We start from the raw sequence: 26,856 nt of genomic DNA, 5'->3' as shown, positions 1-26,856 counted from the left end.
ATGTAATATTGTGTGCTTAGAAAAATACGTCGTCAACCTGCAATGTGTAAGTTATTCTATTATTTTACGAAAAATCCGCAAGATAGAAATAGGCTTATAATTTTTCTTCATGTTCTTGTCACCACCTTCGAATAATAGGTTTAGTTTCGCTATTTGTAACTTCTAAGGAAAGACACCTAAGGACAGTATACGATTTGACATATGCACTAAGGGACGTGCTATCACATCAGCAATATATTTGATAGAGGCTATTTGTAGGTCGTCTACATCACACACGCTGCTCCACGCCTAGATCATCCTTTCAAAGTCCGCCCTTGTTTTCCCGTACCGTCTATCTCCGCTGTTTTTGGCAATCTTTTATTGGAACAGATTACCAGAAGACATGGCCACAGCTCATAATCACGATTTATTTGTAAGCCATGGGAAGCGCTTTTTTGTATAGATAGTTAAAATGATCAAAGCCATGAATCATGTACTATGTGCGCTTGCGTTGTGTGCCTTTTTTCATTTACTGTTTTGATTTTTCTGTTTTTTGCTGTTACATGCCCGCTCTTCCAACGGCATCCGCTTGTGAATAACGCTTGTGAAGTAAGCATCCCCGAAATACCCACGAATATCTTATCTCTAGCGGCTGCTTTCTTTAGGCAGGAAATGCAAACACAAATAAGTGGCCGTGCTGCTGACCACTGTGCTAATTCGCAAAGTGCTAGAAGTGCTTAGCGTACAGTCGGGGACTTAATTTTGCAGACCACGCGAGCGCGTGGCAAAAGCCACCGATGCGCGCTCTGTAGGCCCGGCGCTTGTTGTCGAGACCGGCGCGGCAGGTATGCGCGTCCTGTTTTACTCGCAGGCCCGCCAATTTTCTCGCTTCCTGCTACGGTGCTGCAATGGTCACTCAAGCACCGCATAGCGACGCCTTTGTAGCACTCCTTTCTTCCCGGCGGCACATTTGGGGCCTAACGGGACGATTGCGGGGGCTTTTACGCAAGTGCTCCTCGCGTCCTGATAAACACTTGCGCGTAATATTTTATTTGTTTGTTTTGTGCCTTATAGTTAATAGACAATGAGACTAGCGGCTTGCGAACGGCGTACCCGAATGAAGCGCGGACGAAGCAGTCTCGCGGTACGCGCTACCGACGACGAAATGTTAGCTATATGAATAGCGAACCTTTATTCACCTTGTTTATTTTGTAATTTGGCCACTGAACATATATTCCAGCTCGCTCTCCGCTGCCCATAAAGTAGGCGATTTGCAAGTTATATAAAAGAAATTATTTCGGCGTTTTTGCTGCCTACTTCATTACTTAAAAATGATAGAAATACGTACTCACATAAATTATCTGTTCGCTCTGCCCATCGCATTCGTAAAAATGGCACCTCGGGCTCCCATTGAAGGCCGTAAAATTATTTGATACTTTTCTCCGTAATATTAATCGCTACTTAGGGCCTTTCGAATGTTTTTGTCACTATTGAACGGGTGTTTAACCACTGAAAAACAATCAGCTTGTGCTCCTGTTTCGTTGTTGACCCTGTCCTTCCGCTCCGCGGGGCATCTGCAAGGTGGCCCTTTTCTGATGGAGGCGAAAAGCGAAAATGCTCAAGTGTGTTCGGAATTTTGGTGCATGTTACACATTCCAAGGTAATCAAAATTAATCCGGATCTTTCAACTACGGCGCGCCTTATCGGCTGTGTAGCATCGGCGCGTTAAAACCTCATAATCAATCAATGCAAGCCGACCTTGAGGAATTGCTCCGGCCTTGGAGCAATTCACCTCCGTAGGCATGAATTCCTCGGCTAACAGCATCTCTTGGGCTATTAGTAAGCCGGCAAATGTCCCTTTGAAAAACAGCTTCTTTAAAGTAGCGAATAATTCTACGGCATTCAATGGGAGCCCGAAGTGCCATTTTTACGATTGCGACGGGCAGAGCGAACAGACTATTCATGTGAGTACGTATTTCTATCATTTTTAAGTAATGAAGTAGGCAGCAAAAACGCCGAAATAATTTCTTTTATATAACTTGCAAATCGCCGACTTTATGGGCAGCGGAGAGCGAGCTGGAATATATGTTCAGTGGCCAAATTACACAATAAACAAGGTGAATAATGGTTCGCTATTCATATAGCTGACATTTCGTCGTCGGTAGCGCGTACCACGAGACTGTGCTTCGTCCGCGCTTCATTCGGGTACGCCGTTCGCAAGCCGCTAGTCTCATCGTCTATTAACTATAAGGCACAAAACAAACAAATAAAATATTACGCGCACGTGTTTATCAGGACGCGAGGAGCACGTGCGCCAAAGCCCCCGCAATCGTCCCGTTAGGCCCCAAATGTGCCGCCGGGAAGAAAGGAGTGCTACAAAGGCGTCGCTATGCGGTGCTTGAGTGACCATTGCAGCACCGTAGCAGGAAGCGAGAAAATTGGCGGGCCTGCGAGTAAAACAGGACGCGCATACCTGCCGCGCCGGTCTCGACAACAAGCGCCGGGCCTACAGAGCGCGCATCGGTGGCTTTTGCCACGCGCTCGCGTGGTCTGCAAAATTAAGTCCCCGACTGTACATAAAAGAAAGGTCGCAGGACACAGGACCAACTTTCCAAGGCGATAAAATGTCTGAAATGGATGATGTGTACACATCTAAAAACGAAGTGATGAGATCCGAGGCTCGCTCTCTCACTCTAAGCGAAAAGGGCAGATGAACGGATGGGCGACTTACAAACAGCCTAGATGTGAATGTATCGTTAAAAACAGGATAAAAACGATGGTGATTCAGCGATAAAATATAAAAGCGTAAAGCAAGTCTATGTACGTTCGTTGGTTGTCAAGAGACCAGTTGTTACACTCGACATACAAACTTTGGACCAGGCTAAAGCACCCGTCGCAAGACGTAGCCCCAAGTGTAGCACCGGGTCAAGCATTCGCAATGCTGTTCTAGTCGCAGACCCATACACCACACTGCCATAGTCCAAACGAGACCCTACCAAAGCAGTAGAGAGGCGTAGCAGGAATTCTTTGTCGGAACCATACGATTGGTCTGAGAGTACCTAAAAATTATTCATTGTTCTGAGACATTTATGCTTAAGTTGCTTGATGTGGGGATGTTTGTGAGTTTGTGGTCAAACACAACACCTAAAAAATTGTGCTCCTTGTTCACAGGAATGGACACACCATTAAGTCTGGGTTGGCATGGATCCCACGCTTCCTGGAGAACACAACGCAAGAGGTTTTTCCATGGTTGAGCCTAAAACCATTCTTGTCTGCCCAGCCGGCAAGTTTTTTGATGCCCAGCTGAACTTGACCTTCGCAGATTAACATATTGAATGATTTAAAGGAAATCTGGACATCATCTACATACATGGAATAAGAGTTTGTAGGTGGCAATGCCCTCCCAAGAGAGTTCATCTTAATTATGAAGAGTGCAGCTCAACGCGCCACCTTGCGGCACGCCATTTTCTTGCACGTGAACCTTTGAGAGTGCACCACCGACTCATCAAAACGTTCTTTCGACAAATAACTAACAAGGGTATTTAGCATGTTACCCGAAACACCGAATGACTTGAGGTCACTGAGTATGACGTAACGCCAAGCGGTGTCATAGGCCTCCTCGATGTCGAAAAACACCGTAACACAGAACTGTTTTTGTACGAAGGCATCCTTTATTCGTTAGTGGATCTCCCCGTCCTGAAGCCAGCCTGGCAGCTATCAAGAAGACCATTGTACTCTAAGAAGTACACGAGTCTCCTTTTGATCGTCTTCTCGGGAAGCTTGTAGAGGCAGCTGGTCAGGGCAATGGGTCGATAGCTAGCGGGATAGGAAGGGTCCTTCCCTTCCTTCAGGAAAGCCACTACAATGGCCTCCCTCTAAGACCCTGGAAGCTGCCCCGAAAGCCATATTTTGTTTTATAGGTGTAGGAGTGTCTCAAGAGTGTCTGGGTGTACTTGTATCATGGTATATGTAATCTTATCTGTGCCTGGAGCTGAAGGTTTGCACGTGCTCAGGGCAGCCCTCAATGCATAGAGTGTGAAGTCAGAGTTGTAAGAGGTTTTTAATTTGTCTTTTTCCTCTAAGGGCTTTTTCTCTGCGAATGTTTTGTGTTGCATGAAAGTGCAAGTGTAGTGGCTAAACTGAACACGTGTTAGACAGGACTGAGCTGGACAGGACGTTGGGAATTTCTCTATCGGGCTACCTCAGGCATCCGTTCTGGAGGAGCCCCAAAAAGAGTTGTGCGCATTAAAGTCGCCTGTCAGGATGTATGGTTCGGGCCGCTGGTCAACCAGCGCCTCGAAGTCAGAGCTCGAAAGTGCAATATGAGGAGGAAGCTAAATGGAGCACACCGTTATTAACCTATTAAATATTATTGTGCGGATGGCTACAGCGTCAAGGACAGTGTTCAAAGTGACAGGATGGCATGCTAAGGATTTCCGGGCGACAATGGCGGCACCACCCGAAGAGTGTGTGCAGCCAACCCTGTCCTTTCTGAATACCATGTACCTATATGAGATATTCGTATGTTTGAAATTGAGGTGTGTTTCTTGGAGACACGTGACACTTGGCTGATTGTCATGCAGCATCTCATACACATCGTGAGAATTTTTAAAGAGGCCTCTGCAGTTCTATTGAATTACGTTTTCTGTTCGCATTACTATTTACATTTAAGAATGAATGGAGTGTGTATCTGTGTGTGTGTGTTCATGTGTCGTCTTTCGGGGCTGTTACTCTGGGATTGGGCTTTTTAGGCCTCTCTGTAGGCTTGGAAGTCGGAGGCCGCTCCTTGTGCTGCCTTGCAGGCAGGAAGGGCTCGACATCCATTTCCTCATCAGATGTCAGAGGGGTGCCCGACGAACCGAGCCCCCAGGACTTGGCCCCCCTTCGGAAGCCCTTCGTTTGAGCCGCCACCGCTGCGGGCGTCGGGCGCGCCAGAAGTGGCACAGGTGGTGCGGTGGTGGTGGGAGCCGATGCGGGGCCCCCGGTATCCATCTCCTCGGCACCCTTTAACGCACTGGAGGGCGTTGAGGCAGGGGCGGGAGCGGCACCGGTCCCGACGGAAGCGGTTGGCAAAACAACCGCTGCTGCCTCAACAAGCGGTGTGGCGACGGATTGGGCTGCCTGAGGCAACCCGGGGGGGGGGGGGGAGGACCAAGTCCGACTCGAAGTACTGGGTCTCTTCTGAAACCAGACGCCGCTCCACCCCCCGGCGAGCTGCGTCGGCGTACTTCCCCAGGGGGAAAGAGGCGAACCACTTTCGCGCCTATGGGAAGATATTCTCTGCACTGTTATCCTGATCGCTTTCTTTTCGAGTTAAAATTTCTCGCACTTCCTGGAGTAAGCCGCGTGTGGGCCTTCGCAGTTAGCACAAGTGAAGGTAGCAGAGTTGCAATTGTCCGTGGGGTGGTCCTGTGCGGCGCAGTTGGCGCAGGTTGTTTTGCCGCGGCAGGAGTTTGTGCCATGCCCGACGCGCTGGCACTTAAAGAAAAGCCGCGGGTTTGGGATGTAGGGACGGATGGAGCACCGGATAAATCCTGCATTGATATGTTGTTGAAGTGCCGAGTGGTCAAAGGTCAGGATGATGTGCTGCGTAGGAATTTCCTTATCGTCTCTACGAATATTGATGCGCCGCACAGCCGTGACGCCCTGATCCTTGAATTCCTCAAGGAGGTCTGCAATCTGTTTCATTCAGCAGATCTGGCTCAGAGATCGCACCCTGGGAGCTGTTGAAGCTCCGTTGGGGTGTGACCTTGATGTCCAAATCACCCATTCGTGTCTCAGCTAGAAGCTATAAGCCTGTTACTTGTTGTTTACCTCGACAAGGACCTCACCAGTCCTTTGTTTTTTAGCTTTGTAAGATTTTACACAAACGCCTTCACGATATTCAGCAATCAAGAAAACTGATGTTGTTGCAAGAGATTTCATAACAAGAAATCGAGAGTAGTTTTCCGGTTCAGGAAAGGTTAAGGATGGCAATGGGGCAAAAGATACTTCGGTGCGGCCCCTTTTCAAGGACCGATCATATTGGGGGGGGGGGGGTTAGACAATACCATATAGCATAGTATAAAAGTAGGGAGACGGAGGTACTTTCTTCGCCAGCCTTACCCTGATAGCTGAACAGGTCCCGGAGCTCCCTGCCTGGTAAACAGACAGGGAGCCCATCAGCCGGAGCTTGACTTGGGCTCTGACGGCCACCGCTCGTGGTTTCTTACCCTTTACCTTCAAACACATCACCACGGTAGGTCACAGCTTATTATGGGGGGGCTCGCGGTCCGCGGTGTCGCCAATACCGACCCCAAGATTGTTAAAGGTGCCCTCTGCGGGAGGTCGAATGATCAAGCGAGTGACCTCCAAAAACCACGGAATGATGCAGTCCAGAGCCACTAAGCTGGTACAAGCCTTTGTAACAGTCTCTAGATACACGTATGTTGCTCCTTTTCTAAACCGCATATCCAGAGAGAGGGACAGACTAGGCCGGGCTCTTCGTAAGTGCGCCAAACTATCTTTGGGCCTCCCAGTATGTACGTCCAACGAGCGGCTAATGGCTCTTGGGGTCGATAATACCACGAAAGAGCTCAAAGATGCGCAACAGGTGCTCCTCACGTGGACAAAAACAAGAAGAGCCACCCTAAATAGACAAGACATAACCTCTCAGACAATGGTGAAAGATCGATTCGATATCCCCCAGAAATAAGAGAACGCATTTACGTCCATCCCCTTATCAGACACATGCACCCAGAACACGATCAAGTCCGCGGACCACTCTGGGCCCAATACCTGTCCAAAGCGTGGGAATCCCACCCTGCTGCAATCTACGTGGATGGTGCCGGACCCACCAATGGGGTGACCACAGCAGCAGTCTGCTCGTGCAGTGGTAACCCCATTGCAACGGCATCATCAAAACGGCGGATCCGACCCGCGAGGAAGAGGTCGCCATCGCCCTGGCTATCTCTGCCCATCCTCGCGCCAGTATACTACCAGCTTCCTAAGAGACTTGCCGAAATTTTCTCAGGGGCAGGATATGTCGCCAGGCCCTTCGCATAATGGCGAATCAGCCGCCTGAAGGACGACGACGAAGTGCCTCTTCTGTAGGACGCTGGTTCTTTCGTCTGCGACTATTTGTGGTATTTTTTGCTCTCAACCCGCGGTACAGCGCTTTTTTCTGAGCTGTGATGGACGGGGATCCCCCGGAGGAGCCGTGCGACGTCGATCCACCGGCAGGCGCTGCCTCCAGAAAGCGCGCCGGCCTCCCAACTGACACGGACACCGAGGACACCGAGCTGTACTCAGCGCCCAGCGATGGTGATTCCGACGATGGCTTGCAAGTGTACCTTGGAAAAAAGGCGAAAAGAAGGATCCTCACGGCATCTTCGCGGTCGAGCACCTCGACAGTGAAGCCCGTGCCTAGACACCCTGTGCACACTATACTGTTCGTGCCAGAGGCCAAGACAGATAACTTGAGGATGCTTAACAAGCAGGCAGTCTCCGCCTTCCTCGAGGCCGCTGTACCTGGAGAAGTCAAAGACGTCAGGGTTAATCCCCGACGAAATATCTTGGCTATCGACGTGGAGCACCGGAGTGCGCTGGAGGTCTTGCGGAAGATTACGTCACTGCAAGACATAAAAGTGCGAGCCCATGACACTCCGTATGAAGACACGACGGTAGGCGTCATTTATGACGTCGATGCGTCTATCCCCGAGAAGGACCTGCCAATACTAATCAAACCTGCACATGAAGGTATTATCATCCGACGCGTGAGCCGCATTGGTACGTCCAGGTGCCTGAAGATAGTTTTCAAGGGCGACAGCCTTCCTGCCCACGTTAAGGTGGGACATTTCCGTCAGCCTGTCCGACCATATGTTCCAAAACCCCTCCAGTGCCACAAGTACATGAAGATTGGCCATGTCGCTGCTGTCTGTGGGAGCGCCACTGTATGTCCCAAATGTGCTGGGCCGCACAAGGCTAGCGACTGCAGTGAAGGCACCCTGAAGTGCGCCAACTGTGAGGGACCTCATGATGCCTCGTCAAGAAGGGCCCACGCATGAAGAGGGAGGTCGCTGTCTTGAAACAGATGGTGAGGGATCACTCCACGCACAAGGAGGCTGCTGCGACAGTACGACAGCGGCAGCGCCACCGATTTCGACGCCAGAGGCCTTCAAAGAAGCCTGACCATTTTACATCCAACTCCTCTATGCAAGCGGATCCTCCACCAGTGCAACAAACACTTCCCCCACCGCTACACCGCGGCGCCCGCTTCCGCCGCCTCCGCCAGCCCCGGTCCACCAGGAGTCGAAGAGCAGGCATCGGAAGGAGTCTCAACCCTCGTCGGTTGACACGTGGCTCCAACTGCCACTGATTGTACCTCCGACTGAGCCCCAACGCTCAGGGCAGAAGACAGTCATGCGATCTTCCGCCCAGGCTTCAGGCCCAGATATGCAAGTCGTAGCGGTCTTGAGGTCCCTCATGAATGCCATCCGCACGTTACTGACTAACATAAACACTCCATCAGCGTTGAGTGCGCTACAAGTACTGGAGGCCCTGGAGCAAGTACTCGCAACCTTCGGGTGAACAAGCGCAATGGCCAATGTGCACCCTTCGTTCAGTGCGGATGTCAAGGACGCTTCCATATTTCAGTGGAACGCCAGAGGTCTGCTGCCACGCATCTCTGATCTCCGGCAATTTGTGTTTACGAAGTCGATCCCCATCCTCGTCATCTGTGAGCCGAAACTGTATAAACCTATTAGGCTATCAGGTTATAAACTTTTTCAATCAGCCCCAGTCCGGGAGCCCATCAAGGTCGCAGTTTTCATCAGACGTGAGCTCACCTACGTGCGCCATCCTGTACAGCCTCACAATAATAACGAGTACGTCTGCCTGACCATCAGGAAATGCAAGCTCACCTTCACACTCGTGGGTGCGTACATACACCCAACATCTCGTTTTGATCGCAAGAGGCTGGAGGGCATACTAAGCACAACGACTGGTCCATGGGTCATTACTGGGGATTTTAATGCACACCGCTTGCTTTGGGGAAGCTCAGGCATTAACAGCAAAGGCCGGAGCCTGGTGTCCTTTGCCTCAGACCATGGCCTGTGCTTACTGAACGATGGAAGTCCTACTTTTTACGTGGCACGAACTACGGCAGTTGCTTGGACCTAACGTTTGTGTCGCAATGCTTATCCGGCCGTACACAATGGTTTCCAGACATAGAAACCCATGGAAGCGACCATATTCCGACTTATTTGAAGATTCATGGTCTACAAAGTCGCTTCGACCGGAACGTTATTCAGGTGACCAATTGGTCACAATTTCAATCCAAGATGGAAGATTTTTGCGGGGGCGACGAGCCTGGAGATCTGGAGTCTGCCATTGGAAGCACGCTAGTTGCTTGCAAACGTTCCGTCCGGCTGTCTCCTAAAATCACAGAGTTCGACATAGAGCTGGAACGCCTTAGAGCTGTCCGCCGGCGCGCCGAACGAAGATACAGACGTACGAAGTCTCTCCAAGATTTAAGAGATGCGAGAAGGACGCAGAAGAAGATCCAACGCCGCATTATCCAAGTGCAAGCGCAGCGTTGGAAGTCCTTTTGCGAATCACTTGACCCTCAGAAGTCTTTGTCTAGAATATGGAGAACTGTGCGAGGGCTAATGACCCCCGTGCAACAGCGCTCCCCATTCAAGGCTCTGGCTCTTCACCAGAAACGCGGGGAGCTCGAAGTAGCAGAGGACTTCTGCGTTCGGATCGCCAGTGGAACAGGTTCATTATACCGTTATACCGTGTCCATTTCGTTTCTGTATAAATCTACATTACATTTCTGCTTATCTCTTCTGACTGCTCTTGTTTTACCGTTTGTTTATGTATTTTTTAACAAGAGGTCCCGCCACAGTGATAAACTATGGGACCTCTTTCTGTATTCTTTACCAATGTATGTACTGTATTATATGCAATCTTCCTAATAAACTTCAAACTTCAAACTTCCTGCTGGTTCATCACTTGCCACTGACATTCCCGCTTCGCGGGATTTCCGGATGGACGTGCCGTTTTTAATGGAAGAGCTCGAGGCGGCATTGGCTCTCTGCACCCGATCGTCATCGCCTGGGCCAGATGGAGTCACCTATGCTGCCCTCTGTCACCTTGGCAATGGCGCCCTGCACGCCCTTTTGAACTACTTCAACGACCTATGGCGTGATGGCATAGTCCCTGAAAAATGGAGGTCTAGCCGCCTTGTTCCGCTCCTGAAACCTGGAAAATCTCTGCTGGACCCGGCGGCATACCGACCCATAGCACTTGCCAGTTGCGTTGGCAAGCTTATGGAGCGAGTTATCCTTGCACGCCTGGAGTGGTTCCCGGAACACTACAACGTCTACCCTAGAGTCATGGCTGGTTTCCGTCGTGGCCGTTCTTCTATCGACTGCGTTATCGACCTGGTGACCTTTGTGCAGCAGCAGAGACGCATCAAGCGCATATGCGCAGCACTCTTTCTGGACGTGAAAGGAGCGTATGACAACGTGGAGCATGAGCCATTCTTAAAGCGCTGCAGGCAGTGGGGCTTGGCGGCCGCGTCTACCAGTGGGTGCGAAGTTACCTCTCGGGAGGTCATTCTTTGTAATGACTCAAGATGGCCCAACGTCAATACACTACACCCAACGCGGTGTCCCCGAGGGAGGCGTCTTGAGCCCCACGTTGTTCAACCTGACTCTCATCGGCCTCGCAAGCTCCCTCCCAAGAACGGTTCATCTGTCGATTTACGCGGATGATATTTGCATCTGGGCAGATGGAGTGACTCGACGGCACGTGCGCGCGCGCCTGCAAAAGGCTGCAGATTTGACAAACACCTATCTGCACAAGCAAGGGTTGGAAGTGTCTTCCAGCAAATGCGCAGTGCTTGCGTTCTCACCGAAGCCTATGTACGCATACCCTTGACAGTTAATGGCGAAAGGGTATCTAATGTGAAGCATCACAAGTTTCTCGGCGTGGTCGTCGACAGAGACCTTTCTTGGAGCCCCCATGTTCGTTTTTTGAAGAAGAGGCTGTCTGCAGTGGCCCACATTCTCCAGTTCATCGGCGGCAAGACGTGGGGTGCATCTATGAAGTCAATGTTTCAGCTGTACGACGCACTATTCTTGGGCTCCCTACGGTACAGCCTGCCTGTACTTTCGGGTACGTGCCGTAACAATATTCAGCAACTGCAAGGCATACAAGCGCAGGCCCTCCGAACTTGCCTTGGCCTACCACGGTGCACCTCAACAGCTGCAACCATTGCTGTGGCTCGTGATCACCCCTTACCCACTTACGTGACAATTGAAACACTCAGGGCACATATTAGGCACCTAACCAGGCTGCCGGATTATCACCTTGCTAGTCTACCATCTAAACGCCCCCATGCGTCTTTCGCAAAGGTTGTAGCTTCCAACATGACCAGCATGCCATCCAACTACACGCCTGCGATGAGGCCGCCACTCCCACGTTGGTGTACGACGCAGCCTCGAGCATGCCTCACTATCCCAGGCTTAACAAAGAAGCAAGATTTTCCAACGCTGGAAGTACAACAGCTAAGTCTCATTTATTTACACGAGAGATGCAGTAATTGCCCATATTTACACCCATATTTACACCGATGGCTCCGTAACAACATCTAGTTCTGCCGGCACCACGAATGTCCATGTCCACAGGATTTAAAATAGCCCATCTCACCACTTCCACGGCTGCAGAACTTACCGCCATCCGTTGTGCCCTTCATACCGTTGAACAAACTTCATGCCGTAGATGGGCGATGATCTTCTGCGACTCAAAACATGCGCTTCAATCGCTCCAGTCAGCCCTGTGCCGTGAACCTCATGAACAGCTGCTGGCCGAGATAAGACTACTGTACGGTCGTGCCACCCAAGCGGGTCATGACATTGCCTTTCAGTGGCTTCCCAGTCATTGCGGCATTGTCGGAAACGAAAGTGCGGACGCTGCCGCACGCTTGGCACACCAAAAAACGGAGACCATATCTATTCCGTTATCCAGGACGGACGCCGCTAGGACTCTCCGAAAACTTGCTCGGGAGACTAGGCTATCCAAATGGAGCACCCAAGAGTTCACGAGCGCTCGTATCCATGCCCTGGACCCCCATCTTCAGCGCCCCCTCCCATTAGGCCTCCCACGATCTGATGCAACCATTCTTTGTCGCCTCTGGCTTGGAGTCGCATTCACAAATGCTTACTCCTATTTGATTGGAATGGCAGCCAGTGAGGCGTGCGAAGTCTGTGAAACACCAGAGACCATACGACATGTCCTCTGCGATTGTCCACGGTTTTCAACCGAACGCAGCCAGCTCTCTGCGACTCTACGAAAGTTAGACTCTCGGCACCCGTTTTCTGAGGAGAGACAATCCTGGGCCACTGGCCTTCTCCGTCGTCTGCGGGCAAGGCGACAAAAGCGCTCCTGTGTTTCCTCAAAACGACGGAATTGCACAAAAGACTGTAGCGCAAGACTACTCTCTACGAACTGTCTGAACTTTAGACAATGTCTATAGTGTCCTATCGCTGGCCACACCACTCCACGCTCTGTCCGTACCTTTCCCCTTCTTTTTCTGTTTTCCTCTTTTTCCTCATTGTTTCCCTTTCCCCCGTGCAGGATAGCATACTAGGCCGTAGCCTGGTTAACATTCCTGCCTTTCCTTTACTTTTTCTCTCTCTCTCAGCCGCCTGAATGCGCAAAGATCATATTGTTTCCGGGTCATCAGGGACAGACCGGGGGGAACGTCGCCGCGCACGCGTTGACTCCTCAGGCAAGGGAGCCAGCCGATCACCTTCACCCCCTTCACTGCGTACCGCCTACAGGGAGATACTGCTTGAATAGAGTCTCAGCCGGAGGAGATTTCCAGCTTCGTATCCCTCGCTCACAAGAATGGAGGAGGTGTTGCTCCGACAGCTTCACACAAACACACTTCCAATGCCTGCAACCCTACACAAATACTACCCGGACATCCACCCAACACCACAGTGCCCGCGCTGCGACCAGACGGGAGATTTACTCCACAAGATGTGGCACTGCACACAAAATCCCAACACGAAGAACATTACACCGAACAACAGATCCACGACACATTGGGAGGCCACCCTGCTCAACCCGCATACAGCTTGACAAAAATGGCTCAAGGACCGGGATGAGAGAGCTACCCGTCGGCCACCGGCAGCCCCGGAATAAAGAGCCCGACCATGGCGCTGAGCAAATAAAGTTTCTCTCTCTCTCGCTGCTTCCGCGTTCGCCGCTAATGCGAGCCACGTGATATTTACGCAGGAGGTTAAATTATGATTTTCAACAGCACGCTATCCAGCGGCGGCGACGCGTTGTGAGATTATAGCAGAGTAGCGCGAGTGGCCGCGCGTTCGCTGATCCCGCATTCACTTGCTAAGACGCAGCAGATATGCGCCGTGGCTGAGAAAAGTGCAGCTCGCGCTGCGCCCCAATTTCGCATAGGGAGTATAGTATTGTCAGTGCATTTTTTAAATGCAGAGCATTTCTTTAACTCACGATGTCACCCGGCGTTGTCGGCGTGCCTCGGCGTCGCAACAGCCGTTCCAGGTGCGCCCTCTCCCCCACTCCTCCTCTCCCGCATCACGCTACTCTCCTCGCTCTCAACAACAGGTCTGCACCCGTCCCCCTACACTATATAAAAGATAATACTTACCGGCGCGTGGTTTCGATCCCACGACCTTGCGGGCGGAACGCAAGGTACATGGTGCTATATACCCTCTGCGCCACAAAGCCGACACAGAATGGTAGGCTACGAACGCGCCTTATATCCTTGACTCATTCAAACTACGTCAAGAAGCTGCTAATACAACGCATTCACTACCACCAACTCCCCAAACACTAAACGTTAACGCAATACACCCACCCCCTATGCGACGCATTTACTCGAGTCCCCCTCGCGGGGAGATGGGCCCTTTTTGTTACGTGTATGCAGGAACGCCTTCGGGCAAGGCCAACTTTATCGCGAATGCTCAGCAGGAAACGCTGTAAGTGTACGTGTGCCCCTTAGGAAGGACCTTGGGCTACGCGGAAGAGAAATAAAATTCCCTTTACTACTTCCACCTACACTGTTTGACAGCCCTGCGACGAGCGCTATAGCGCGTTCGCAAGTTGTCACAGAACGGAATGGCTCAGCACTTTCGACACGTAACCCTAGTTCAGCGAATGTCATTTCGAGTGCGGACATCGTACCCGTTTCCTTCGAGCTGGCCCAAGACGCGCTTACCGGTCCGGGTCCAGTGGCGGCCGGCTGGCGGCGTGCTCCTTGGCAGCCAGGCGACCGTCCCTGGCGGCGGGGCCCCCGTGCGCCACCCAGGCGAGGCCGTCGGCCAGCGCGGTCCGCAGGGCCTCGACGAGCAGGTGCTGGTAGGAGCCGCAGTCTCGGCCGCGCAGCGTGAATCCCTCCAGCAGGTTGAGCGCCTCGAGGAGCACGCTGCCGTGGCTGGGCAGGGGCGCGGTGTGCACGCGCACTCCCCGGTACGTGGTGCTCGCCGGCTCGACCAGGCCGTCGCCGCCCTCTCGCAGGTGCCGCGCCAGGTCGGCGGCGCTGAGCACACCGCCCGCGGCGTGCACGGCACCCGACACGGCCTCGGCCACGGCTCCCGCATAGAAAGCGGACGGGCCCTCGCGGCCCAAACGCTGCAGCACGTGCCAAATGTCCGCATCATGCCAAGTGGGTGGTACTTTGCGTGCCACAATGAGTCTACTCATGCTGTTCGCTAGCACGCGGCAACTTTCTCCGCATGCAGCACGTGGGTCGGTTTCTGCGGAGCGCACCGCGCACATGCGTCCATTAGCGCTTTCAAACAGGCGTGTATCCAAACAGCGGCCCGTTTGACCGATCTACACACTAATGCAGTTCGTCCGGATCTTGGAGGGAACCACCAGGCGGCAGGGTACAGAGTTATATGACAGCAGCAAGATCAATGAAGCTTCAGTTTGATTTGCAAGCGTGAACAAAAGACGCGGGAAATTGTGGAGGCTGCTCAAATTGCAAGAATGAGTGACAAGTCTACCAGTTCGCCCTCCGTATCAATGCAAAACTTTGGAGTTAATTATCTGGGCGTCACTTTGCTGTGTGTGGGATCAGAGTCATTGCGTGCCGTATACTGTCTGCGTTATTTCTTTTGTTCGTCTGTACATATTTGCGGGTTTCAGTAAAACCCTCGGTTGATAGCATCTGTTCCCCTCCCTTTGCGTCCTTCCTTTCGCGCCTTGTTTCATCCGCACCGTTACCGATTCGTCCAGTTTCCATACATGCGGCAGTTCAAACCACCGGTTTTCGGCAGCACTATGTTCCGACTACAACGCCTTTGTTCGAGGATATGCTTGCACCTCTTGGCTGACAGAACATGGTCATGCCGCCGCCGTAGTTGCTCGGTCTCCCGTACTGACTCCGGGCCCAAGTATAAAGATTCGCTACGACCTTCGCAGCTGCCACGTGGCCTTCGCGCTTTTTCATTTTGTCTGAGTCTGGACAGTTGTTCGACTCCGAGAGCTGTCGACAAAGCTTCTGCGGAAATATTGCGGACGGCACAGCGTAGCGAGGGAACTTACGAGGTGCCGTTGTTGCCAGACGTGTTAAGCTTTCGACCTGAGACGGTTCACGTGGTCCGCATGAAAGCGTTCGTTTCGCGATGAGGTGACGTCACAGGCATCTCGTTTTCGGTACCTACATCCCCTTCAGCGTCGGGACGATGCTCCTCTGGGAGAGGGATAGTGTCGCGTGTGGAATTCGTGTTGAAGCAAAATGACCACGCCGATGCCGAATAGCCAGCCTCACCGATGCCCAGCTTCGAAAAGAAAACAATGGCGATTTGCGGTGCGCGGTGTTCTTCATCTGACCGCGTCTCGGCGTCAGGCACAAGTTCGCCTAAATGCAGCCTGTCTGCCGCTGTTTTCTTGATGACCTTTGAGTTGCGACCATATTCTTCTCCGGCTGACAAACATCGCCAAGTATTGGTACCGTTTCATGCAGAGGTCCGCCGACTCACTCATGAGTCCACTCATTTAGACTCATTTGGGCTCATACTGACACGTGAGTTTGAGCTTGACTGAGCGTGAGGCTATTAAAACATGGTGAGTTTGAGCCTGAGTGAGTTTGAACCGAGGGAGCCTGAGTGATTTTGATGAGCCAGAGTGATGCCGAGTGAGTTTGAGCTCGAGTGAGTTTGACGACGCTTGAGCCCGAGTGAGGTACAAGTCCATTTGAGGTCTGAGTTCATTTTACCGGGGCTATTTTACTGAGTGCTCTACCGAAGCTATCGAGTATTACCTTAGTTTCCCGCATAATAATTTTCAGGCCCACGATCCTACTTTGCTTGCCCAGGGTGGTAAGCATGCTTTCCGATTCGTTCCACGAGCTACTTGGAAAGGCAACGTCATCAGCAAATCTGAGGTTACTGAGGTATCCTCCATTAACCCTTACTCCATTAACCCTAACGAAACCCTCGTCAAACTTGAAAAGTGGACACAAGAAAACCTGCTAAAAATAAATGTGCAGAAAACCAAGGCACTACTATTTCACGACCGAAATAAAAATATAACAATAAAACAAAGTCTTCTGAAATCAGACCCAGTTGAAATAGTTCCCTGCATAAAAACATTAGGTGTTATGTTTCTCAAGACCATGTCCTGGTACGAGCATAAACGGCTTGGCAAAGTTACTCTCACAAATAGTCGGACTCGTATACAGAAACGCAAGTTTACTGCCACGTAATGTAATGATGTTACTATACAACACCTTATTCTGTTCTAGGCTCAACTATTGCCATTTAATCTGGGCCTCAACGACACAGACAAATCTACAAAAGTTGCACATTCTCCAAAAACGGGTTTTGCGCGCTGTCGCCAATGTCCCGGCGCACTTTCCTTCTGCACCTTTATTCTACACCTATAATTCTACACCTATAAGGCCTGTTACTAAGACTTATGGTTACCGCCTATGCAAACAGTATAATCAAGACCTGAAGAATAATACCGGGTTTTTGGGCCAGCTAGCAAACCTAAAAGAACACTCTACCCCATATAGCACGCGACATTTCGAGAGATGGAAAGTTGACACATGTAGGACACAAATGTTAAAAAACCGGCTGCCAAGATTGCCTAATACACTGCTGCAGGGAAACATCGACCCGAAAAGATTACTTTCAGGAAACTTCGCGAGTACTTTGGAAACTGAAAAACGAAAACAGAAAAACCGTCTCACCAACGCTATCTTTTTGCTACTATATGTATGCACGTCTTGCTGCACAGCTGTTAACTGTATGACTGTCGTCAGAATGAAAGCGTCTTTTTGAAAGAAACATTTGTGCACCTAGCTTTGTTACCGGCGTAATTTTTTGTGAACTGTTTGATATGATGTTATGTATATGTGTGTTATGTTTCGGCACATGTGGCTTGTATTCCCGAGTTTTGTAATGCCATACCGGTGAATTTGAATGTGTTGTTTCGCTTTATGTCCGCCTAATTTAAATTCTTTGACTCACACTCCATAATAAATGCCTCTCAGTATGGTTTTAGGCCAGGTCTATCGACTGAGACCGCTTTGTTAAACCAAAAAGATTTTATACTAGGTAATATTGAAGAAAAAAAGCTTACTCTGGGAATATTTGTAGATTTTACTAAAGCATTTGACAGGATTAATCATGATACTCTGCTGCTAAAATTATCTTATTACGGTGTCAGGGGAATTGCTTACGATTTAATTAAAAGCTATTTAACGGATCGACATCAGTGTGTGTGCACAAGGGAACTTTCTTCACCCTACAAAATTAAATGCGGAGTACCTCAGGGCAGCATCCTCGGTCCTCTGCTATTTAATGCCTACATAAATGATATCATAAATATAGATCAATCGGCAAAATATATTATCTATGCTGACGACACTAGTATATTTTTTACGGGCGTTGATAGCAATGGACTGATACAGAAAGCGAACCAAACATTAGGCGAACTACACAAATGGTCCCACCAAAATTCTCTACTTATAAACAGCACAAAAACCAAGGCGGCCCTTTTTCGTGCGAAAAACAAAAAATGTGAAATCTCGAGTAAACTTCACCTAAACACTGTTGAAATTCAGCTGTCCCAAACTGCTAAGACTTTAGGAGTTGTTTTTCATGAATATATGCTATGGGACTCTCAAACCGAAGCTGTGTGCTGCAAATTAAGTAAGTCTCTGGGTATGCTTAGAAGGTGCCAGTCGCTTCTACCAACTCGCCTTAAACTTCTCCTTTTCATACACTTTTCGCTTCACATTTACATTATTGCCAATTGATATGGGCATCCGGAACTGAGTCCTCCAAAAACAAGATATACACACTCCAAAAAAATGCTATGCGTGCTATTGGGAATCTCTGTTACAATGCCCATACATCTCATTTATTCGCTAAATTTAATGTCCTAAGGTTTAACTCGGTTTATGAATATCGGCTTTTAATGTCTTTAAAATCCGAAATTCGCACTAATAGTAATACCCTGAAAAGCCTAGCTCACCTGCAGTTAAACGTTTCAGCTCGCTGTAATCGGCACAGCGAACTCTGGCACATCCCTACACCGAGAACAAATTACGGCTTTCAAATGCTGAAATTTGCGATTCCGCATGTGCTAAATAAATATAGGCTTACTCTGGAACAATTGCACTCACTTTCTGCAAGCGCTGTCTTTACTCTACTCAGTTGTGGGCAGCAACCTATTCCTCCTTCAGTTGTAGTCGTACACAACCACGGACCATAGGATACCTGTGTCTGTCACACACATATAATATTATCATTTTGTCTGTCTGACATTTGTTTTTGTAAAATAAGTGTATTACGTTAGAAAAATTGTTCTACAAATTTAGTCTGCGGTCATTAGAAAGTAGTGCTTTGAATGTGTTGTTGTATGCAAAAATATATGCATTTGATACAAATCGTGGAAGCCTTATTTGCTAAGAAATTACTGCATAGTTTGCCTGCTGTCTTCCTTCTTGTTTTTTTTTGTGTTTTCATGTTTTTTGTTGTTGTTGTTGTTGTTTTTTCTGGAAGGTGGGGCTTTGTCAAGCTGCATGTGCGCAGCTTTCTCCTCATTTTCCACACCACATTGCGCTGTTGACATTTCTGTTTGTAATTTTCTTTGTATGAGCACGCGCTGCTTTGTGGTCAAATAAAGAAACTCTGAAGAAACTCTAATTTTGGATTGATTGATTGATTGATTGTAGGGTTTAACGCCCCGACGCAACGCAGGCGATGAGGCGCGCCGTAGTGGAGGGCTCCGGATTAATTTTGACCACCTGGGGATCTTTAACGTGCGCCGAAATCTCGTACACACGGGCGTTTTCGCTTTTCGCCTCCATCAGAAAAGCGGCCACCGCGGCCGGGAATCGAACCCGCGACCTCGTGCTCAGCAGCGCAACGCCTTAGCCACTGAGCCACCGCGGCGGGTTCCGCCTAATTTTCATTGGAATGCGTTTTATACGGTTTATAGCTTTTATGTCCAATTTTCTGATTTTATTGACCACTGCCTAAAACCGCCAATGTGGGGGCCTGCGGCCTTGTCAAGCTGCCTTTATGACAGCTTTTTCCGCGGGCCTCCAGCGTCACGTATGCGTTATGTATGTCATGCGAACAAAGGCTTATTATTATTATGATTATTATTATTATTATGTGGCACGCTACTGCCGTCGTGGCATGACGGGTGCGCGCAAGGCATCGTGGCCCTTACCCTATACGCCAACACCGCCCATGGAGCACGCTCCGACCCGGCTGCCGACGACTGCTCCATCTGATAACCGCGACTTCATCAGCTGTCGTTCGCTTTCCCCATGACGCCGCTCACTGTCTCCGATGCGCCGTCGTTCTTCCAACGATGACCCAGAAAATTAGACGCCGCAGTTTCGGAGGCGCAAACTGCGTCGACGTCGAAATGCCCAAGTCCTCATTGTTCGCCGTCCAATGTAATCGAAGTGTGTGTAGATGGTGTTTCTACCCTGGAGCTTATTGACACTGGAGCTGCGGTGTCTGTTATTGACGCGAAACTTTGCCGAATGCTACTAAAAGTGACGACACCTATAGGTGGTGTTACTCTCCCAACCGCTAGTGCACAACCGTTGGAGCCGCTGGCTGCATGCACAATTCAAGGGGTTGTGCACGTAGTCGAGCTCATCGTTTTGTCGGCGTGCTCTCACAACATGATTCTAGGATGGGACTTTTTGTCGCGCCACCACGCCATCATTGACTGTGATCGCGCTGAAGTTGAGCTGCTTCCGCAGGTAGAAAACCCGCAGGATGAGGCAACCGCCAAGTTGCGTGTCAACGACAACACGAACATTCCGCCTGGCTCATCTGTGCTTGTGCTGTTGTCGCGCAACAGTCGTCTTGGCGCCATCCGGTCTTATTTGTGCTCGCAAAGGGTTGTCACTGCCGTTCGTCGTTCTTGATATTGCAACTGCTGCCGGCACAATGCTTATTTCGAACCCGACGTCGTTCCGTGCCACGCTTTTCCGCGGCGAATGCCTTGGCGCTGTAGAAGTGCATCCCGGTCTAGTTGTCAGTGTATTCAAGGAATCGACGCCCGTTGACATCACCGCACTTGGTATTCAGTCTACACCTGATGACAGACACCCTTTTGAGAAGCGCCATTGACGACGACCTTCCTTCGGCCGAACGTGACGAGCTACTTACTCTTCTACACCGCTTCACTTCATCCTTCGACTGCTACGACACCGCTTTGGGCCGCACCTCGACTGTGTGTCATGAGATCGACACTGGCACGCACGCACCGTTGCGACAGCGACCCTATCGCGTGTCCTCCACCGAACGGCGTGTCATTGATGACCAAGTCGCGGACATGCTGAAACGCAACGTCATTCGACCATCCGTGAGTCCTTGGGCTTCTCCTGTGGTTCTCGTTAGAAAAAAGGACGGTTCTATTTGATTCTGTGTGGATTATCCTCGCCTGAACAAAATGACGGGCAAGGACGTTTACCCGCTGCCTCGCATAGACGACGCGCTCGACTGCCTGCAAGGAGCCGAGTTTTTCTCGTCATTAGAATTTAAATCCGGCTACTGGCAAGTGCCCATGGCCGACGCTGATCGTTCAAAGACGGCTTTTACTACGCCCGATGGCCTTTACGAGTTCATCGTCATGCCGTTCGGACTCTGTAATGCGCCGGCCACATTCGAACGAATGATGGACAACGTACTGCGAGGCTTGAAATGCAAAACGTGTCTCTGCTATTTAGACGACATAGTAGTGTTTTCGCATGATTTTGCAACCCATCTCACACGCCTCAAACAAGTGCTATCATGCCTTGCCTCCGCTGGTCTGCAGCTGAACCTTAAGAAGTGCCGCTTCGCTGCTCGAAAACTCACCATTTTAGGAAACGTTGTCTCAGAAGACGGTGTCCTCCCGAACCCGGGAAAACGTCGTGCCGTGTTGGAGTTTCCGAAGCCAACCATGCGGCCCAGCATGGTTGGCTTTACTTCAGGCCCAGCGCGGCCTTTCGACCTCGATTTCTACGGCCCACTCCCAAGCAGAGCCGCCGGTAACCGCTGGATCATCGTCGCCGGTGATCACTTAACGCGGTATGCCGAAACAGCTGCGCTATCGGCCGCCTCGGCCCGGGACGTTGCGTCTTTTCTTCTACGCCGTTTTGTTCTTCGGCACGGCGCTCCTCGCGAACTACTGAGCGACAGAGGCCGCGCCTTTCTATCCGGAGTCGTGGAGGCCCTTCTAGCCGAGTGCCACGTGGTCCACCGAAAGAGCACGTCCTACCACCCCCAGACTAATGGCAAGACCGAAAGATTTAACCGCACACTTGGCGATATGATCGCCATGTACGTCTCCTCGGACCACTCTAACTGAGAACTCGTTCTTCCTTTCGTGACGTATGCTTATAATACGGCCACGCAGGCGACCACACTATTCTCGCCGTTCTTTTTACTCTATGGTCGTGAGCCCTCCTGAATGCTGGATACAGTACTTCCGTACCGACCTGACGCCGCCGAGTATGCACCACTGTTTGACATCGCTCGACACGCCGAGGAATGTCGCCAGCTAGCCCGACGATTTACATCGGTAGAGCAGCAACGCCAAAAGGCGCGTCACGATGACTCCATTACTGCTCCAACATTTACGAAAGGATCACTGGTCATGCTTTCAGTAGCGTGCCCGGCTCCCGGTCTTTCGTCGAAATTTCTTTGTCAATACCAAGGGCCTTACCGAGTACTGAAACAAACGTCCCCTGTGAACTATGTTGTTGAACCCGTATCGTCCACCTCGGACTGCCGACGTCGTGGTCGCGAGATGATTCACGTCCAGAGGCTGAAGCCATACTATGACCCGTTCGTCTTGTGTTCCCCGTAGGTCGCCAAGATGGCTCCCCTTTCCGCCGGGGGTATTGTAGTAAGCATGTTGCGCCCATCAAAACTTTGATGAGCTTCGCCACAACGGGCAAATCCCCCTACGTGGACATGCTGCGCCGGATGCCGCTTGAGGAAGAGGACGCGCTCGTTCAGTGTCAGTCTCGCGAAAAGCTGGTCACTTCCGCCTCACCCCGTCTGCGTCGACGCCGCGTTCGTGATTAAACAAGTCCAGCCTTCTATCGGAACGCCGACTATCTCCTTTACAATACTTCTATACACAATGTTTATTATTTACATATCGATGCAATCTTCCCGCGCCCGCTCCGATTTCAGGTTCTCCTCCCGCCGCTTGCGTGCCGCCTCTGCTACGCGGGCTCTCACTTCGGGATCCGCTATTCGACGTGCCCGCTTTGCTTCGGCTGCGTGAGCCCTCGCCGCTGCCGCCGCCTCCGGATCGATGCTGGTGCTGGCTTGCGATTGCTGCGGACGCTGGCGTCTTTCTTAGGCCTCGCGAGCTCTCCCCACGGGGTCTTGGCGGCGGGCCCGCGCCGCTGCCTTCGCTTCCAAGGTGTTCATGATGTATAGCTTGTGACGCGCCGCCTTGAGCGGCGGCGCGCCATCTAGCGGGCGACCTATGAACTATTGCACAGCTGCGTCTCTAGCGGTCGCCTCGAGAACTAGCGGACACGGTGACGGCGTGACGAGGGACTTGCCCCGAGCAAAAGGAGCTTCGCCCCTAAAAGAGCAGTCGCGCCGACCATTCCGCGTTCCCGCGAAGAGCGCGCTGCCTGCGACGCCGCGACAGACTGATTCTCAGGCCACGAGAACGGCACTGCCTGTCGGACTATTCGCCACGAGATATACACCTTGGCCTCGCGAAGGCTTTGCCGCTATCCATCTCGCCTGGAGCCTACCGAATTCGTGTTGTGGAGTCATCTAGCACGTTAGCTACCATTATTTGGCAATCACTTGTGTTAGACATCTTCCTCGGAATTACGTAGATCGGTATCTCAACGTCAACAATCCTTCTGCAATCCTATCGAGGCCCTTTCTCGGGGCCAAGTTCGCGGCGTAATGTGAATAGACAGTGAATAGACCACAGTGAATAGACCCAAACGATCCTGAAAGGGAACTCCTGTACAACCTTTCTTGCCGCACTCACTGGATCTTGGCTGCACGACGGACGGGGGAAAAACAGCCCTCATTACGTTTGAAGGAAAGGTATCTCACGTTATGCCGTGTATTACAACTGCATGATGGCAGTTGCTCCGTACATGCCAAATTCAGACATATGTAATCTGTGTCATGACATCGGGCGTAAGCCAGACAGGTGTCCCAATTCTCAAACCACCGTGGTGCCAAGTGCGACAAAGAACACGCTGATGGCATCTCAGACTGCACAGGTAGTTCTGCCCAGTGCAGGAACTGCGGTGGCTCCCTGAAAGCAATGGATCCACCTTGAAAGAAGCGCATTGAAGCAAACAAACGCATTAGAGCCAGACGGACACGTCGCCAATCGTTTAGGGGTCTATGCACAGTGATGAATCCAGAACACCTCTCAAGAATACCACGCGCCGAATAGGATGGCGGGATTCAACCCCTCAGTACGGCACGGAACACCACTCGACATCTCTAGCAAACCAATCGGCATCAATACCACCGCAGTCGTCGCCACCACAAAGCACAGAACCCCCTCCGGTACTCACACAACCATCGGATGTCAGTTTCCGCCGGAAGGGGCGCCGTGAACCACTGCCACGAGACTCATCGATTCAATATATCCGCCCTTACCACCCAACCCTTCGGCGTCAGGGTCACCGCCAGGAGACTCACCGGCCCCCACCATCTGGCATTACAGCTCAGAATCCTTTGGTTACGTAGGCGCAGCAGTTGACAAATGCCGATCACAACGCACAGGGCGTCCACAATCGTCACCTCAAGGATCAGGTTCAACTACCCATTCTCTTTGGCGCTTCCACCGGTGGCCCAGATCTTACAGTCCGAATCTCTCCATGAGATTCAACAATGCGGGTCGACGTTTGTCACCAAAATTCCTCTTACGCCAATCAAAAGTTAAAGTTAGAGCCATAATTGCTTTCCAGAATCAAACCACCATTAAAACCATTATTGCGGACGGAATACAGAAGGCCCTCGTGGAACGTTTGCCTCAACTCCTCCACGAAGCCGTATCAGGCCAATCCCACCTTGTCTCGGACGTGTTTGTCGATCCGCACGCTGCTCTCGCAAGCCGAATCCTGCCCATTGAGGTCCTCGAAGGCGCCTGTGCTGTGCACCGTGATGATGCGTTAGACAAGTCAGCGCCACGGGTTGGGTCAACCTGTGACAGTGATGCAATGGAACTGCCGCGGACTGATCACACGATCCGTTGAGCTAAATAAACGCTCCGCAAGAGACGAGATGCCAACAATATGCTTCGAAAGGAAACAAAAACTTCTAATATTACGCTGAGAGGATGCAATGAGTATACAGCCTCTGCCATTCGAAAAACGAACAGAGGGTGAAACAACGGTGACACGTCCAGCCAGATGTCTGCAACGGTCAGGCTGCCGCTCTTGTCGCCAAGTGCGTACCGCGAACTCAACATGACACTCAACATGACACTCGGGGCCAGCTTCTGCAGCCTTTCAGTGGGCTTGGCAGCACCGCGTACGGACGGATGCTCATGAACTTCTATTTCTTCACCCAGGTTGGTGACAAATATTCCGTGTATTCAATTAGGGACGATTCACTTACCTTAACCGTGCTGCCAAGCCCACAGAGTCTGCTTGCTTCGTTGTGTGATTGCTTGCATGTTATAAAATTGCTGTTGTTAACTTCTGGAGACGTAGAGCTAAACCCCGGACCGACCTCTGATTCGGAGTCTGAAGCTACCGTAAATAGCCAAATTCTGAAGAAAATACTAAAAGAGCAAACAAAAACCAATAAGACGCTCACCGCGCTTTCTGCCAATCTAAAACAGGTTGAATTAACTATAGGTAATGTACAGGAAAGGATAACTTCGATGGAAAAGGAGCTTGCTCGTTTACAAAAATGTGAGGATAAGCTGGCCGAGCACGAGGTACTCTGCAAGGGGACAAAGGAACTGGTAGAAGAGCTGTCAGCTAAGATCGAGGACCTGGAAAATCGTAGTCGAAGAAATAATGTTATAATTTATGGCTTAAGTGAAGAACCAAACGAAGACAACAAATCCCTGCGAAACAGAGTTGAGCAAGAGGTATTTAAAGAGTTACTTAGCGTGGAAGTTAAATCAATTGAGCGGATTCACAGGTTGGGTTTCAAACATGCTGAGAAACCCCGGCCGGTTATACTGCGGCTTTTTGATTTTTCTGAGAAAATGAAAATAATGGCATCGTGCCCTAAGCTAAAAGGAACGGAGATTTCAGTGTCAGAGGACTTCTCAAAAAGGCTACGTGACTTGCGCGGTAAGCTGTGGCGTTCTGCAGCTGAGGAAAAGGCTAATGGGGCGAAGGTTTTACTATCTTTTGATAAATTGAAGGTAGACGACAAAGTTTACACTTGGGACGAGCTTCTGAACTGCCGGGTAGAAGTCACGCGGCCTGCTGCGCAGGAGCGGATTGAACCTGATTCAGCTGCGCCTGCCCGTGTGACCAAGCGAAGGCGCGATAAAAAATGACAGTCTGTAACCAAAGTGCTCAGAGTTGTTTCGCTCAATGCGCGCAGCATCGTGAATAAATCTGGTTTAATCGAAGACGTAATATCCTGTTATCATCCTCATGTCTTAGTAATTACAGAAACATGGTTGCATGCAGGTGTGCAGGATTCGGAAGTCGTACCCTCTACTTATAAACTTATTCGTAAAGACAGGGAATCACGGGGTGGGGGAGTAGCCATCGCCATTAAAAACAACATTGGTTTCACTATTTTGGGTGGCATTTGTGACCACGAAAGTGTATGGTGTAAACTTAAATTTCTTGGCAAAACTATACTTCTGGGTGGCATATACAGACCACCTAATGCTTCCCACGAATATTTAGAAGCCATGTACGACTATCTTGCAGAAAATACAAATTCCAGATCGAATATTATAGTTACAGGAGACTTCAACTTGCCGGGTATAAACTGGTCTGACGTATCCCATGATGGCAAACAGTCCAAAAGTGCTGACTTACTGCTCACGACCGCGTTCAACTTTTCTTTACACCAACTAGTTTCCGACGCCACTAGAGTTGTTGACTCGTCCTCATCACTCCTTGATTTGGCCTTTGTTAGTAGCTCTCTTCAAGGCTCATCCGTTAGTGTTGAAAACGGGATTTCCGATCACAAGTTGCTTGCTTTGTCATGTCCTGTCTCTGGTACACGTTCTTTTACTAAGCCGTCAGAAATTCTTGTCAGAGACTACACTCATGCGGACGACAATGCTGTCTTAAAATATTTGGAATCGCGCTTCGTTAGTTTTAGCCTAATCACGGATGTTAAACAAATGTGGTCAGACTTTAAAGAAATTGTTTTCTTTTGTGAGCGAGAGTAT

The 26,856-nt window shown here is 50.5% G+C and overlaps 2 protein-coding genes across 2 annotated transcripts in view; one reads left to right on the top strand and one right to left on the bottom strand.

Annotated features, from left to right (window-relative positions):
- The window catches only part of LOC144165970 (acylase ACY 1 proenzyme-like), a 112,973-nt gene that overhangs the window by 51,575 nt on the left and 34,542 nt on the right, over positions 1-26,856 (bottom strand). The window contains exon 4 of the mRNA XM_077695644.1: positions 14,228-14,640. Coding sequence (XP_077551770.1) covers positions 14,228-14,640 — 413 coding nt within the window. The remainder of the gene's footprint in view (positions 1-14,227; positions 14,641-26,856) is intronic.
- On the top strand, positions 25,030-26,416 carry LOC144165971 (uncharacterized). Its single transcript, XM_077695645.1, has one exon. It carries the CDS (start codon positions 25,030-25,032, stop codon positions 25,999-26,001), a length of 972 nt encoding a protein of 323 aa, XP_077551771.1. The 3' UTR covers positions 26,002-26,416.

This window comes from Haemaphysalis longicornis, unplaced genomic scaffold (assembly GCF_048455015.1).
Source record: "Haemaphysalis longicornis isolate Haplotype H1 unplaced genomic scaffold, Haemaphysalis longicornis Haplotype H1 scaffold_150, whole genome shotgun sequence".
Classification (NCBI taxonomy): Eukaryota; Metazoa; Arthropoda; class Arachnida; order Ixodida; family Ixodidae; genus Haemaphysalis; species Haemaphysalis longicornis.
Note: the sequence above shows the minus strand (reverse complement) of the source record. Positions and strands in the feature narration are given on the sequence as shown.